This window comes from Giraffa tippelskirchi, chromosome 9 (genome assembly GCF_054371585.1).
Source record: "Giraffa tippelskirchi isolate mGirTip1 chromosome 9, T2T-mGirTip1v1.2.pri, whole genome shotgun sequence".
NCBI lineage: Eukaryota > Metazoa > Chordata > Mammalia > Artiodactyla > Giraffidae > Giraffa > Giraffa tippelskirchi.
In genome coordinates, this window is record NC_137283.1 from 91,810,885 (window position 1) to 91,826,249 (window position 15,365).

The window sequence follows — 15,365 nt, forward strand, 5'->3', positions numbered from 1 at the left end:
TGGTTTTCTTGAGACAGTTTTTGCTGCTTCATTCCTAAATCACTTTTGGTTATGGCGAATCAGTCCCCACAGCTTCTAAGAAAATTATATAAGCAACTTGGAGAATTTCTGGTAAAGAGAGATAAGTAACCATGTAGACTATTCATTTGGCTCTGTAGTTACCGTTTTATACTGAATGAAAGCAGTTGCAGCCTGAACATATGCCTGCTGAATATGCCTTCATTTAACACTGAAAATGGGTTAGAAATTAACATGTGAGGAATTTAATTTACAGTTCTTGGCAAATTCATGAAGCCTATTCTTTTGAGAAACCGTGCCTGCCTTTACTGTCAGCCTGTACTGCCATCCTCCTCTTTGACCTCAGAATCTCATATTTCACCTTCACTCATTAGTTCAGCAAATATTTTGTTTCAACATCTGCTATGTGGCAGCTACTATTCTCATGGTGGAGATGCCACAGTGAGACAAAGTCCCTTCTTTACAGAACCTAAAGCATGGCATTTGCCAACTTGTACTAAATTGTTTGCATCTGTATCTCGGTCTTCCTCGCCAGGCTGTGAACTTACTGATGGTGGGTATATTATTTGTTTGATCCTTGTGTATCCAGCTCAATATTTGGTACATGGTGGATATTCATACATATGGATTATTACTCAAACAGAACGACTTTATTTTACTGGTGGTGAGAAATGGAACCGAGCACCAGATATCAAACACTGCTGATCTCAGAGGATTTGGCATTCGATGTGTAGTTTTTTTTGACCTGCAAAGTGTTGTTTGTTTGAATTTCAATTAAGGCCGGCCAGTAAAACGTGGAAGATTTTACAAAACTATCCAAATCTCCAGCTTCTTTTGACAAAGCCTGCATTTCTGATTCCTTCTTATTGCAGTCCTTTAATGGACCGGAACCTGGTGGTCTGGAGTCGACGATAAGAAAGTGAAAGAGAGAAAGAGGCTGATATTCCCTGGTTTATGCAGAGAATCAATAAAGCCCTTGACACAGGGCTTGTACCGCTCACGAAGGCACAGGGCGCCCTCTCGAGGAGGTCTTGAAAGCCGGGGGGAGAAAGTGAGCTCAGCGGATTTCTACGCTCCTGAGAATTAGCCTGAGGGAGAGAGAGATAGATAAAGAGAAAAAGAGAGAGAGAGAGAGAGAAAGAAAGACACGGGGACCCAAGCCTCTGGTGAGGAAGGGTGCTTTAATGATCTTTCTGTGAATATATATATGCTGTTGTACAAGAAATTTCTTTCGACAATGATAAAGATCAGAAAACCAAACGTACAGCAACCATTACCAAGGGAACAAGGGATTAATAATAGTCACAAGGTCAGGAGACAATCCATATCTCAAGAAAGAGGATCGAGACTAACCAGTTTTGTCGTAAGGAGAATGTTTACTGAAGGAGATGCAAGCCTGTCTCATCCTATGACCTCAGTCTGGGAGCAGCATGCCGTTCCACTGATAAGGAACAGAGGATTTATGAGAAACAGCATGTAGCAATCCTCCTGTTAAACATTCCCCGATACCTTCTCATCATCCTGCTCCTTTAGAAAAAGCATGACACCTCCATTTCACTGTTACCCCTACCACTCCCTACCATATTAGACGTGTGTAAGTGTGTGTATGAACATGTGTATCATGTTTGTTTCCCTGGTGGCTCAGACAGTAAAGCATCTGCCTGCAATGTGGGAGACCTGGGTTCAATCTCTGGGTTGGGAAGATCCCCTGGAGGAGGAAATGGCAACCCACTCCAGTATTCTTGCCTAGAAAATTCCATGGACTGAGGAGCCTGGTAGGCTACAGTCCATGGGGTTGCAAAGAGTTGGCACGACTGAGCAACTTCACTTTCTTTCTTTCATCATGTTTGTTTACATGGGTGAGTGATTAGGAAAGAGTGAGATTCTTCAAATTCTACATAAGTCCACTGAAAGTTGGTCTTGATAATCTTATAAAAACCTTAAGTCCAACTGGAAATAATACCTTAGTCTTTTTTGTTTTTCTTTAGTGATGTAGAATGGTAACAAGGATTTGCTTTCATTTACAATATAAGTATATTGAGTTATTGATCCAAGTTTTCTCCAAATTGCTTTTCTGCATTTTTACAGTAGGTTTCCTATATTTCTCAGATCAACATGATAATTGCCAGCTATTCTTCTATTGGGATATATAGTCCCATCCAAAGTAAAATATATATATGGTTTGGTTTTTTTCCCCTCTCTTACGATTATTGAACTTTTTATTTGGCTTGGTTTTTTTTTAATCATAGGAAATTAGAACTCTTAAAACTAAAATTGAATTTAAATTGTAGTTTATCAAACTAAACCTATTCATGCTTTGTTTCAGCTATCTTTAAAGAGAAGAGGAAGCAAAGATTTGCCAAAATCTGAAAAAAAGGCTCAGCAGACTCCCACAGAGGTATGTGGAAATAAAATTTCAACTAGTACATCAAACACCTCTAAATGTACATAATGAAAAGCTACATCTATATGTAGACATAATAACCAGACATATTTGTGTAAAACAGAATTACATTATGTGTATCCATTATGTAGCTGTAAATGCAGGAGGCAATATAAAACATTCAGTATTTTTGCTTAAAAAACTAACACTAACATCCCTTACTATCGCTTTTGTATTGCAATCACATAGCAAAATGTCATTAGTACTTTATACGTTGGTGCATTTAAGAACTGTACCCATGGTGCTAATTTTGTTCACCCATAATTAATAAGGACATTAGAATAGCTGTTCCTATAGTATCAGGAGAGGAGAAAGAAAGGAATGTTGTAGGAAAGATGGCAGAGGGAAAAGAGAGACTTATGATGGTTTTGGAGAGTCCCACAATGAAGTAATTCTCTCTACCATGATTGGGGGAGCCAAGAAAAGAAATGAAGGTATAAAAATAAAACTTAAAACATGTCCTCGACATGGGCATGTTAAGAACCTTAGAAACAGCCACAGTAAAGACTAGCTTTTATGGTGAGCAGAGGTGCTGGTGGATGTAATAAAGGAGATTTTAAAACAGAAGATGAGATATTTAGGGGCAGCTATGACATTATGGCTCACTAAAAATACTTGGCTAAATATTTATTTTTAAAGGTGTAAACTAGGATCTATAATACTATAGCATATGTATTTCTTTTTCATTCTTACAAGGTATTTTCTCATTTGGTAATAATTTTAACTAAGGCAATGTTTATTCAAAAGTTGAAAAAGTTGATCTCACACTTTTTTAAAAGCATATCACAGTAATTGTTAAGTTTCCCGTTCTCTCTCTCCCCGCTCTGTTCATTTTCTCCTTGGTACTGACATGAACATTTATAGGCCTCAGCAGTTCTAGAATCCCAGAGTCTCCTACCAAAGTCATCTCCCTTTTGTAACTGTCTTGTGCGTGCATGCTAAGTTGCTTAAATCATGTCCAACTCTTTGCAAACCCATGGACTATAGCCCACCAGGCTGCTCCATCCATGGGATTTCCCAGGCAGGAATACTTGAGTAGGTAGCCATTCCCTTCTCCAGGGGATCTTTCCCACCTAGGGATCAAACCCAGGTCTCCTGCACTGCAGGTGGATTCTTTACCATATGTGCCTGTCTCGTCCTCCCTTAGTAAGTTCACATATGCTCTGCCACCACAACTCTCTCACTCTGTCTTGCCATAATTTTATCCGTCAGTTTTCTACCCCAACCTCATTTAGGGAGAAGGTGCTTAATACTCCCTGCTTTAAAGTCTTAAGTCAGCTTTAATCAACAGTGTATTTTTTTTAACTTATGTTTGTCCTATTCTTATGTTTCCCATGTTAAAGTTTATTTATTCTTCTCATTCATGTTGTCTAATCCAGGCATCCTTAAGTGCTCGTTCCTGGCTCTGTGGATCCCCACTCCACGTGCATGCAGGCACTTTTCTCCAAAAGACACGTGCATCTTTCATCAGCTTTTCATTGGGACCTGGGGCCTGCATTGCAGGCAGATTCTGTACCCGCTGAGCCACCAGGGAAGCCCCCATACTGTAGCCAGGGGCCATCCTATTCAGCTTGTGCTCATCCGTGTCTAGTGTCTGGCACTCTGGAGTAGAATCAGTACACACTTTTGAATACTTCCATGTACCCCTTTTCTTGATATGCCATATGAGATTGCCAACATGCAACATTCTGACCTACACAAATGGCAGTTTCATATGGTTCAACCTGCTATTACTTGTGTAGCTTTGTATTTCATTTTGTTCACTTTTTTTTGTGTATTCCCCACATATTCCTACAGTGGCACAGTGACTTTATATACTGAGAAATGGTCTTACAGAGCAGTTAAAAACAGTAGTTTTAGGACCAGCTTACCTACATGGAAATCTCTGCCACATACCAGCTGCATGACCTTAGACAAGTTACTTATTCTTTCTGTGCCTCTTTCCTCATCCTTAAAATGGGGTCATAATAGAGAGTTGTTGCACAGATTAAATGAGTTATTGTTGTTGTTGTTGTTCAATCACTCAGTTGTGTCTGACTCTTTGTGACCCCATGGACTATAAAGCACACCAGGCTTCCCTGTCCTTCGTTATCTCCCGGAGTTTGCTCAAACTCATATCCATTGAGTTAGTGATGCCATCCAACCATCTCATCCTCTGTTGTCCCCTTCTCCTCATGCCCTCAGTCTTTCCCAGCATCAAGGTCTTTTCCAATGAGTTAATACATGTAATTTATTAAAGTGCAGTTTAGCTCTAGAAATGGCTGAGTTAAAGCTAAGCTCAGCTCTCTTCTTTGGGCCTTCATCATCTTAATGTTGCCCTTCCTCTTATGGTTGTATCTTCTTAAGAGTGAATCTTTACCATACCGAAAAAAAAAAAGAGAGATAACTTGCTTTGCATCTCAAAGCATTGTAATGTATCTTGACTGCATTAGTTGTGGAAAATAGAAGCAAGCATTTCTCATCAGTTACATTTCAACCAGGCACTTTCCATACAATCTCTGATTTAATGATTTCACATTTACATATGGGATTTCCCTGCCCAGTTCCAAATGGGGCCTACAATACTTGGGTTACAGGATGAGGATGCAAGGCACATTGACATATAGGATTCATGACTTTGCTACATGCAGTACATGTCCAACTCTTAAAATACTTTTAATGTTTTCATTCCTTTGGACAGGAGAGCTTACATATACACAAATCAGATATCCTCCTCTTTTATATTTGCTTGTCATTCTGTTCCAATCTGTGACTTATATATTAAACTTCGTTGCTGTTTTAGTTAGATTCAGCCTGCAGTAGTAAGTGAACTTTTTTTTTTTTTTAACTAGCAAATAAAGGCCTTCCTTGCAGTCAAGGACTTTGACAGAACATGGAGCCTAGCTGGTTTCCCCATCTCACCTACTCTTACTTCCTGACAGAACCTAGTCTAGGTAAAAGCATATTTGACATGCATATTGTTGGTCACCTTTCTATTCAACTATTATTTCTGATTCTTGGCTTTAATGACTTTGTCCTCCTCGGGGCTCCAACTTTTGATCATTTCTTTTCAGTCTCCCTTTCTTTTCTTCTCCCCTTTGATTGCCTCTGAAGCCATTGCAGGAGTCTCAACCATCACCTCTATGCATCTCATCCTCATATCCTCCTCTGTGGGCCCAAGCGGTCTCCAGGTCCAGGGCTGTAATGTTGGTAATCGTGGGCCTGAGATTCCCGTTGATAGATGTAGTGGGTATCCCTCTGAGGACACACCTCAAAGGCAACATTTTAATATACTTAAACCCATATTCTTCCCCTAAAAGCTGATCCTCTTTGTTCAGTCTCTGCCCCTGTTATTGGCAACACAATCCATCAAGACACCTAAGCTCAAAAACATCAGGGTTATCTTTGACTCTTCTGCTGATGTGATATTAGACACTGTGATACGTCCTTAGGCTTGTGCCTCAGATGGTAAAGAGTCTACCTGCAATGCAGAAGACCTGGGTTCAATCCCTGGGTTGGGAAGATCCCCTGGAGGAGGGCATGGCAATCCACTTCAATATTCTTGCCTGGAGAATCTCATGGACAGAGAAGCCTGGTGGGCTACAGTCCATGGGGTTGCATCGAGTCTGACATGACTGAGCAACTAACACACACAATATGTCCTTGGTTTCATTCTCACTGAATTAGTCCAGAGGACCCCACACATAGTCTCTTGCAAAGCAGCTTCTTTCTTGCCTGGTGACATGGATTCTCACATCTAATCTTCCTATGACATATATTCTTAACCCCTTTCTTTCACTGTGCTCCTGGGGTTCTCTCATCTCTCTGGGCTTCTCTCCTTTCTTGTGAACCTCTTCTAGAGGAAAGCATACAAGCCAACACATCTGATTTTATTTTACCTCCTTTCCTACTTTTTCCCTCTTACGTGATCCCTCTAGAGGCATCATATGCAGTGGAAAAACATAATTTTGAGAATCAGTCTGAGTACAGATGTGCTCTGTCACATTAACTTGGGCTCTTCCATGAAGCTGCCTTATCTGTAAAGTAGACATTGTATATCACCTTCCTTGTGGGGCTAGTGTGAGGATGTAATGATATAAAGAATGTGACATTAAGGGTCTGCACACTCAGCAGCTCTCAGACCTTCATGCTAGTTCTCATTAGCGACGGGAGCATAAGAGCCCCGTGCCCTGCTCTCCCTCTCTTCCATCTGGAAAGCTCTGGGCCATATTTATTGAGCATCTCTGGCAGAAGCTCGTTGTTCTCCTCACCTTCACCTTCTGTGGTTGCTACATTTTTACCAGAATTCATCTCAAACACAGCTGACTCAGTGCTGGAAAAGAAAGGCATTTTTATTCCCATTTTTTGAAATGAAGAAACCAAAGTCCACCGAAGTCATGTGATATGCCCAAAGTGCCTACTTAAAAGAGAATTTTGGGAAATCGTCCTTTGGAAATATGTCCTTGGACATTATAATGTGCTTTTATATTAGCTCTCAGAGAAAGAGTTGATTTCCATTTTTCTGTTTGTAATTTTCCATTTAGTTAACGATTAGGGTTTGAAGGATGTCTTACAAGTATATGAGAAGAACTTCTATAGCAGCAGTCCTCAACCTTCTTGGCACCAGGGACTGGTTTTCATGAAAAGTGAAAGTGAAAGTCACTCAGTCGTGTATGACTCTTTGCGACCCCATGGACTGTACAATCCATGGAATTCTCCAGGCCAGAATACTGGAGTGGGTAGCCTTTGCCTTCCCTGGGGGATCTTCCCAACCCAGGAATCGAACCAGGGTCTCCTGCATTCCAGGCAGATTGTTTACCAACTGAGCTATTAGGGAAACTGGTTTTCATGGAAGACAGTTTTTTCTACAGACCAGGGCATAATGGAGGAGGATGGTTTCAATACATTACATTTATTGCACTTTATTTCTATTATTATTACATCAGCTCCACCTCAGATGATCAAGCTTTAGATCCCAGAGTTTGGGGACCCCTGTTCTGTAGCATCTATTCCATCATTTTTTTTTATCAGGCAGAACCAGTTCTATCCATTTCAGACTGATGGGAATACATCCCATTTTAAAAGTGATCTAGGTGGAACCAGGTTCTTCTTGGATGTACCATTCCTGTGTTAAACTTTTCCTATTTTAAAGGCTTTAAAAACAATTCTACCTTGAATAAAGATGGCGAATGGATTACTTTCTGTATGGGCCAGTGATTATGTGCCTGAGCCTTAGTGACAGAACTGAATTCAAATTTCACCTTGGTCCCCTGCCACTTCATAGCCGTGTAACCTTGAACAATTTGTTGAACATCTTTAAACCAGGTGTTGTAATACCTACTCCTAAATTTACTCTATGCATTAAATTAGGTCATATATGTTGAGAACTTTATAGACTCTGGCTAAGAGTCAGAGCTCCATAAATGGCAGGGAGTGCATACTAACCACATCTTCCTTCCAGGGAATGTTTTTCATATTTACTACAGTCAGGGGAATTCAAACCACAAGAAAAACAAAACAAAAGTGAACACTGTTGAAAATGACAGCCAAAAACAGTTGTATGCAGTGGGAACATATACTTTTCTGAACAGTGATGACCACAGTTTTTCTCTTCTTATATTCCCTCCTCTTTTTGTTTTCAGGATGTAATGTTGTCCTGATCTTTTATTTGCCAAAGAATTTAAATGATTTGGAGAAAACATACAGCGTCTATGTCTCTGTCTCTCCTTCTGTCTCATTAAATCTTAAATTACAAGGAAAGGGAATGATTTCTGCAGGTGTCCCTTTTTGGGTTGTTTTCTTTCTTTACATAAAAAATGAGCTTCTATCCTCTGCCTTTTCTTTTTCTCAATTGAGGAGGACAACGAAGATCTGAAATGCCAATTGCAGTTCGTCAAGGAAGAAGCCGCTCTGATGAGAAAGAAAATGGCCAAGATTGACAAAGAAAAGGACAGATTCGAACATGAGCTCCAGAAGTACCGATCCTTTTATGGGGATCTGGACAGTCCTTTGCCCAAAGGAGAAGCCGGGGGCCCGCCCAGCACCAGAGAAGCCGAGCTCAAGCTGCGGCTGAGGCTGGTGGAGGAAGAAGCCAACATCCTGGGCAGAAAGATCGTGGAACTGGAAGTGGAGAACCGAGGCCTGAAGGCGGAACTGGACGACCTGCGGGGCGACGACTTCAACGGCTCGGCCAACCCCCTGATGAGGGAGCAGAGCGAATCCCTGTCGGAGCTGCGGCAGCACCTGCAGCTGGTCGAGGACGAGACGGAGCTGCTACGCAGGAACGTAGCCGACCTGGAGGAGCAGAACAAGCGCATCACGGCGGAGCTCAACAAGTACAAATACAAGTCAGGGAGCCACGAGAGCGCGCGGCACCACGACAGCGCCAAGACCGAGGCTCTGCAGGAGGAGCTGAAGGCGGCGCGCCTGCAGATCAACGAGCTCAGCGGCAAGGTCATGCAGCTGCAGTACGAGAACCGTGTGCTCATGTCCAACATGCAGCGCTATGACCTGGCCTCGCACCTGGGCATCCGCGGCAGCCCCCGCGACAGCGACGCCGAGAGCGACGCGGGCAAAAAGGAGAGCGATGATGACTCGCGGCCGCCGCACCGCAAGCGTGAAGGGCCCATCGGCGGCGAGAGCGACTCGGAGGAGGTGCGCAACATCCGCTGCCTCACGCCCACCCGCTCCTTCTACCCCGCGCCACCGGGGCCCTGGCCCAAGAGCTTCTCTGACCGGCAGCAGATGAAGGACATCCGCTCGGAGGCGGAGCGCCTGGGTAAGACCATCGACCGCCTCATCGCCGACACCAGCACCATCATCACCGAGGCGCGCATCTACGTGGCCAACGGGGACCTGTTCGGACTCATGGACGAGGAGGACGACGGCAGCCGCATCCGCGAGCACGAGCTACTCTACCGCATCAACGCGCAGATGAAGGCCTTCCGCAAGGAGCTGCAGACCTTCATTGACCGCCTCGAGGTGCCCAAGTCCGCCGACGACCCCGGCGCCGAGGAGCCCATATCCGTGAGTCAGGTACAGTTCTGCCTATTGCGAGCCACGGCGCTGGCGAGGCCGGTCCGCGGAGCCGCGGTCCCCAGAGGGGCGACTCCGCGCACCCACCTCCACGCCCCGCTTTAGGGAAACCCCAGCTCAGAGCCTCTCTGGGCTTGGAAGCTCCACGGCGCACTTGTTCTTTCACCCTGTCCTTCTTCAGGCCTGAGGTTTTCGTCATCCAATCGCTTATTAAGTTAATTGTTCCCTCTCTGATCTGTTTCAGAGAGAGATATACCCACCTCTCCCTTCCCCCAGTTTCTGTGTAAAGACGAAAGGATTTCTAAAATACATTATTATTGAAGGTCGACATTTTCAGTATTAACTCTACTGATTCTAATAGATTTTGCCGCAGGAAGACCCCGGATAGAAATCTTCAATTGCTGGTCTGTGGTTTTTGAACCGAGATCCAAATTAAGCTTAACGTATTTTTAAATCACTAAATAATCAATATTGATGCATAACAACTGGTAGTGGTGGTGGTCGTGTCAGTCGTGTCCGATTCTATGCAACCCCATGGACTGTAGCCCACTTGGCTCCTCTGTCCATGGGATTTCCCAGGCGAGAATATTGGAGTGGGGTGCCATTTCCTTCTCCAGGGGATCTTCCCAATCCAGGGATCGAACCTGTGTCTTTTGCATTGGCAGGCGGATTCTTTACCGCTAAGCCACCAGGGAATCAGCGGTAAAAAGAGATGCTTCTGTGTCCAGAGCCCTCCCTGCAAGAGGAGCAAATAGAAGCCGCTGTTGTACCTACCACCAGTCAAAGTAACATGATATTTATTTCTAGAGAAAATCACTGTCCATTCTATAGCGAAGACCCTCAGGCTGGGGAAGGAGTGTTATACTTTAGCCTTAAGGCAACACTAATTCAGAGAAACAGTAATAACTATTCCCGAACAGGGAAAACCAGCATTTTTCCTTCATCCTAATTGTAGAGGCACATCTGATGAATTGGACTGATCTCCTCTAGCCAGGTATGGTGGCCAAAAACCAATGCATTTTGTCAGAGTTAACCACATGAGAGAGTTTATAAAACAAACAGGCAGAGTACTACCCTTCTGGCAAGCCTGGTATCTTGTATCCATTCGAGAACCCATAGAAGAGCAACAGCATGCATGGCTTTTAAGGCACGAAGAGGTTTAAATCTAAAAATCAGTTAATACACAGAAGCATGATATTAGATTCACTGCCTGTTAGTCACAACTTGGAAAATCCCAACCCTATTGCTTATTTATCTTGCATGCTGCTTTGCTTTGCTATTTAATAAAATAAAAAGTTTTATGATAAAACTTGTTGAATTTTGAAATGTTAATGATTTTTTTCTCTATGTATTATATCAAATAGTTGGTTTTTAATTTCCTTGTTGCAGATTTTGAATACTTTGAGCATGTGTTTTTTTCAATTATATTCTCAGAAAGAAATAGCAATCAGAGTAAGAGAAAGTATGTATATAACAGTAGGCTTTCAGACTTTGTAAGTATATATGAGGGAGGGGTCTTTATTTTCAGTTGAATGGATATGTAGATTAGTTGATATAAACTTAAAAATTATATTATTAATTAATTTTTCTTTTTGTCTTTGCATTTACCTTCCCAGATGTTCCAGCCTATCATTTTACTTATTCTCATTCTTGTATTATTTTCATCACTTTCTTACACAACAATATTTAAACTTGTCTTCCTTTTTACACTGTTTTTTGTACTGTAAACCTTTCATCATTTACCATTCATTGTAGTATTTCAGTTTGTTTGTTTTGTTCACCCTTCAAGACAAGAAGTAAAAGAAGTATAATTTCTGTAGTAACCAATGCTATAAAAACACTGAAGACTGCTTATTTCTTTAAAAAGACGCATCTTCCCACTACCAAATTCAGTAAGAAGCCTGAGCATTAAATATTTCAGGTAAGGGTGTAAGTATGACTTCTCTTTTTGTAAATCATTTTCATTTTTACTACTTTCTTTTACATCTTGATTTGTACTCTTCTTAAATCCCTGTAAGAATGACTGTAAACATTTCCCAAGTCTCTCAATTATTTCTCAGTATTTGACTATTATGATAATTCAAAATCTGGACATTCACAAGTTGGTCACATCTTAGAAAATGTATAGATTTGTAAAGTGCTTTTGCTAAATTGCACCAGATTAACAAAAATAATTTTGATAACCAGTAAGTATCAGTGAAAATTATGGTGAAGAAATAAAATGTGACCATCACGGAAACTAAACAATTTATTGCGATGCTGATGGTGTTCTGTCTGTAACTGAACAAGTCATTTCGATGAGGATGGTGTTTTGTCTTCATGTTTGGAAGCATGAGAATGGGTTATGCCTTAGTTCATTGAGAAGGGAATTATCTTTGTCCTCTGCATTTGATCAGTTTCAGCCATTCCGACCAAACCAACCATATCTGTGTTTGCCTATTACGGTGCGTGCATGCTCAGTCACTTCAGTCGTGTCCAACTCTTTTGACCCCTGGGACTGTAGCCCACCAGGCTCCTCTGTCCATGGGATCCTCCAGGCAAGCATATTGGAATAGGTTTCCATGCTGTTCTCCAGGAGATCTTCCCAACCCAAGGATCAAACTCACATGTCCCGCATCTCCTGCATCAAAGGTGGATTCATTATTGCTGAGCCCCCAGGGAAACTTTTTTACCTGTTATACTTGGAGCCATATGTTGCTAATCAGGTTTGTTGCCTGGCATCCTGTCCTCTGTAATAGGTTAGCATGTAGAACTGCTTCTGGAGCAGGAAATATGGTAGAAATACCCTATATGAAGTATTTTGAGGAAGGGAAAAATAGTCATCCTGTAGAATTTCATTAAATCACAGTCCAAAGCCAGTAGCGTAGTTCCAGTGGGAGTTGCTCTGTAGACAAACTTACTTTGGTGAACCTCAGCACCGCCCTTTCTCCTCTTACCTAAAGTGGCCTGGATAGCTTTTCTTTAGCCAAAAGGTCCTATTCTGTCCACCTCACTGACAATTTACAGAGTAGAAAACTGGACTCAGTCATGCTGAGTCATGCTGACTGAGTGATTGAGAGCACTCACTGAAGTCACCTACTTAGAAATACTGGTGAGTTGGTAGATAGATATGAAAATCTGTAATAAAATGAAGTATCGCCCCCAGCATAAAGAATGATATATGGAAAATCTTTGCTCCAGTACAGAAGTTGGTGCAGGCCACAGTCTTATGAATCCTCATCCCTCAGCATGTAAATTTCCCTTTTAGTGTTAATTTAGTAAAAAGAAAAACTACATAATAATTAAAAATTGAGTTTATAATGTGCTTAGTTGCTCAGTTGTGTCTGACTCTTTGCAACCCTGTGGACTGTAGCCCGCCAGGCTCCTCTGTCCATGGGATTCTCCAGGCCAGAATACTAGAGTGGGTTGCCATGTCCTTCTCCAGGGGATCTTCCCAACCCAGGGATCAAACTCAGGTCTCCCACATTGCAGATGGATTCTTTACCGTCTGAGCCACCAGGGATACGTACTCTTAATGTACATGATTTTTAATTTAGTTTTAGTTTTGTTTTGGGGAAAAAAAGAGACTGGGAATGAGGAGTGGTTAACCAACAGTTAGAATCTGTCAGTACATACTTCCCAGCTTTTCATCTTAAAATTTCAAGTGGTTAGATAGAGCTTCATGACAAGAACAAATGAAATAGCATAAATGCTATATTTAATCAATTATACAAATATTACTTTAAAAAATATTTCATCTCAAGGAAAGCAACCACTTTAAAAATAAAAAATTAATTAAAAATCAGAATTTGACTGTTAGACCCTTGATTAGCCCCCAGATTGCCATCTTGGGGGCTTCCCAGGTGGCTCAGATGGTAAAGAATCTGCCTGCAATACAGGAGACCCGGGTTTAATCCCCAGATTGGGAAGATCCCCTGGAGAAGGGAATGGCTACCCACTCCAGTATTCTTGCCTGGAGAATTCCATGGACAGTGTAGCTGCCGGGTTACAATCCATGGGGTCGTACTACTGAGCAACTTTCACTTTTGCTGCTGCTGCTTCTGCTAAGTCGCTTCAGTCGTGTCTGACTCTGTGCGACCCCATAGACGGCAGCCCACCAGGCTCCCCTGTCCCTGGGATTTTCCAGGCAAGAACACTGGAGTGGATTGCCATTTCCTTCTCCAATGCATGAAAGTGAAAGTGAAGTCGCTCAGTCATGTCCAACTCATAGCGACCCCCTCGACTGCAGCCTACCAGGCTCCTCCATCTATGGGATTTTCCAGGCAAGAGTACTGGAGTGGGTTGCCATTGCCTTCTCCTCACTTTTGCTATCTCTGAGGAATTATTTTGGCAATGAAAGTGGAACTGAAAGTAAATGTTTGAGGCAGAAATTTATATGAAATGCTTATTGCCTTTGGACTGGAATACAGTCAGCTGAGCAATGACTCTCTCATTTACCTATGAAGCATTTGGTAGCTTATGGAGGTGTTTCAGTTTCCAGTCACAGTGACTGAAAGCTCTACTGGCATTTAGAGGAAAAGGGCCAGAACTTCAAATACATGTCATTCCCAGATTCCTAGCTTTGTCCCTCTGAGGAAGCGTGGTGTACAGTGCACTTGTTCACTTCAGAAATGTCATGGATACTCAGTATCCTGTGTGGCTTTAAGAAACTGGCTTTGGAATTGAAATTATCTTTACCACAACGAGAAGGCAATGGCACCCCACTCCAGTACTCTTGCCTGGAAAAGCCCATGGACGGAGCAGCCTGGTAGGCTGCAGTCCATGGGGTCGTGAGGAGTCGGACACAACTGAGTGACTTCACTTTCACTTTTCACTTTCATGCACTGGAGAAGGCAATGGCAACCCACTCCAGTGTTCTTGCCTGGAGAATCCCAGGGACGGGGGAGCCTGGTGGGCAGCCGTCTATGGGGTTGCACAGAGTTGGACACAACCACAAGGAGAACCAAGAACTAAATATTTACATTAGTGGTTTTCAATCCTAGCCGCAGATCAGAATTCCTGGCTTGTTTTTAGAATTGAGATGCTACTTCACATTAATTGAAATACAATATATGAACCCAAGCAGATATATATATATATATATATATATATATATTTAACTCCCAAAAATGACTCCTTTAGATGTTTGAATTATTAAAATATGTATATAATGTATATATAGCATATATACCAGTGTCACAGCAAACTGTGTGATACTAGCTGTATAGAATCATTGGTTGTCTAGATTTTAGTAGACCTTAAAATTCCAAGCATTCAGTGAACATCTGTATCCTCTTTATAGAGCTTGTCTACCTTTGTCATATGGCCTTTTCCACAGACCTGTAATGACAAAGCAACTCTGTTTCCATACTGGTAACAGTGTCAGAAAATTCTCCCTTTCATTCAAACAGGTTTTTGAAAGAAACAAAGCTAGAGAAGACAAATAGGAATAATATGTGTCAGAAAGGAGAACCATGATGAATATTATGTGTGTCAGGGTCACACACACAGCTGGAGATAATGGTGCACGTGAACACTGAATTAAAACCTCAAGATGATCCCCCCCCAACACATCATAACAAACCACCACTTTGTCGTCACACAATCATCTCTGCCACAAAGCTTCCCCATGTGATCCACAGAGAGGATATGGTGTCCCACAAATCCACCAGGGATAACGGATGCCAACTGACTCTACCCTCCAAACCCAAAAGAGAAAGCATACATAAGAGATGTGAGAATAGAGCAAAAAGAGCATGGGTCCTTTGTCTGTTTAACAGACAATTTGAAGTATTGGCTGTGTTAGGTGTAGAGGAAATTGAGGTTCAGTTTCTACGTTTTCACAGCTTTCAACTGGTGGATTGACCAGAGCAGGGATGTAAAGAGCTCACTCTGACATGGATTCTTACCG

The 15,365-nt window shown here is 42.2% G+C and overlaps 2 protein-coding genes across 2 annotated transcripts in view; both read left to right on the plus strand.

Moving 5' to 3' along the window:
* Positions 1–11,295, plus strand: part of MTCL3 (MTCL family member 3) — a 46,068-nt gene extending 34,773 nt beyond the window's left edge. The window contains exons 5-7 of the mRNA XM_081529786.1: positions 2,345–2,416; positions 8,297–9,475; positions 11,092–11,295. Coding sequence (XP_081385912.1) covers positions 2,345–2,416; positions 8,297–9,475; positions 11,092–11,202 — 1,362 coding nt within the window. The 3' untranslated portion in view covers positions 11,203–11,295. The remainder of the gene's footprint in view (positions 1–2,344; positions 2,417–8,296; positions 9,476–11,091) is intronic.
* Positions 11,092–15,365, plus strand: part of KIAA0408 (KIAA0408 ortholog) — a 28,855-nt gene continuing 24,581 nt past the window's right edge. Inside the window, exon 1 of the mRNA XM_081529789.1 lies at positions 11,092–11,396. The gene's annotated coding sequence lies outside the window, so the exon portion shown is untranslated. The remainder of the gene's footprint in view (positions 11,397–15,365) is intronic.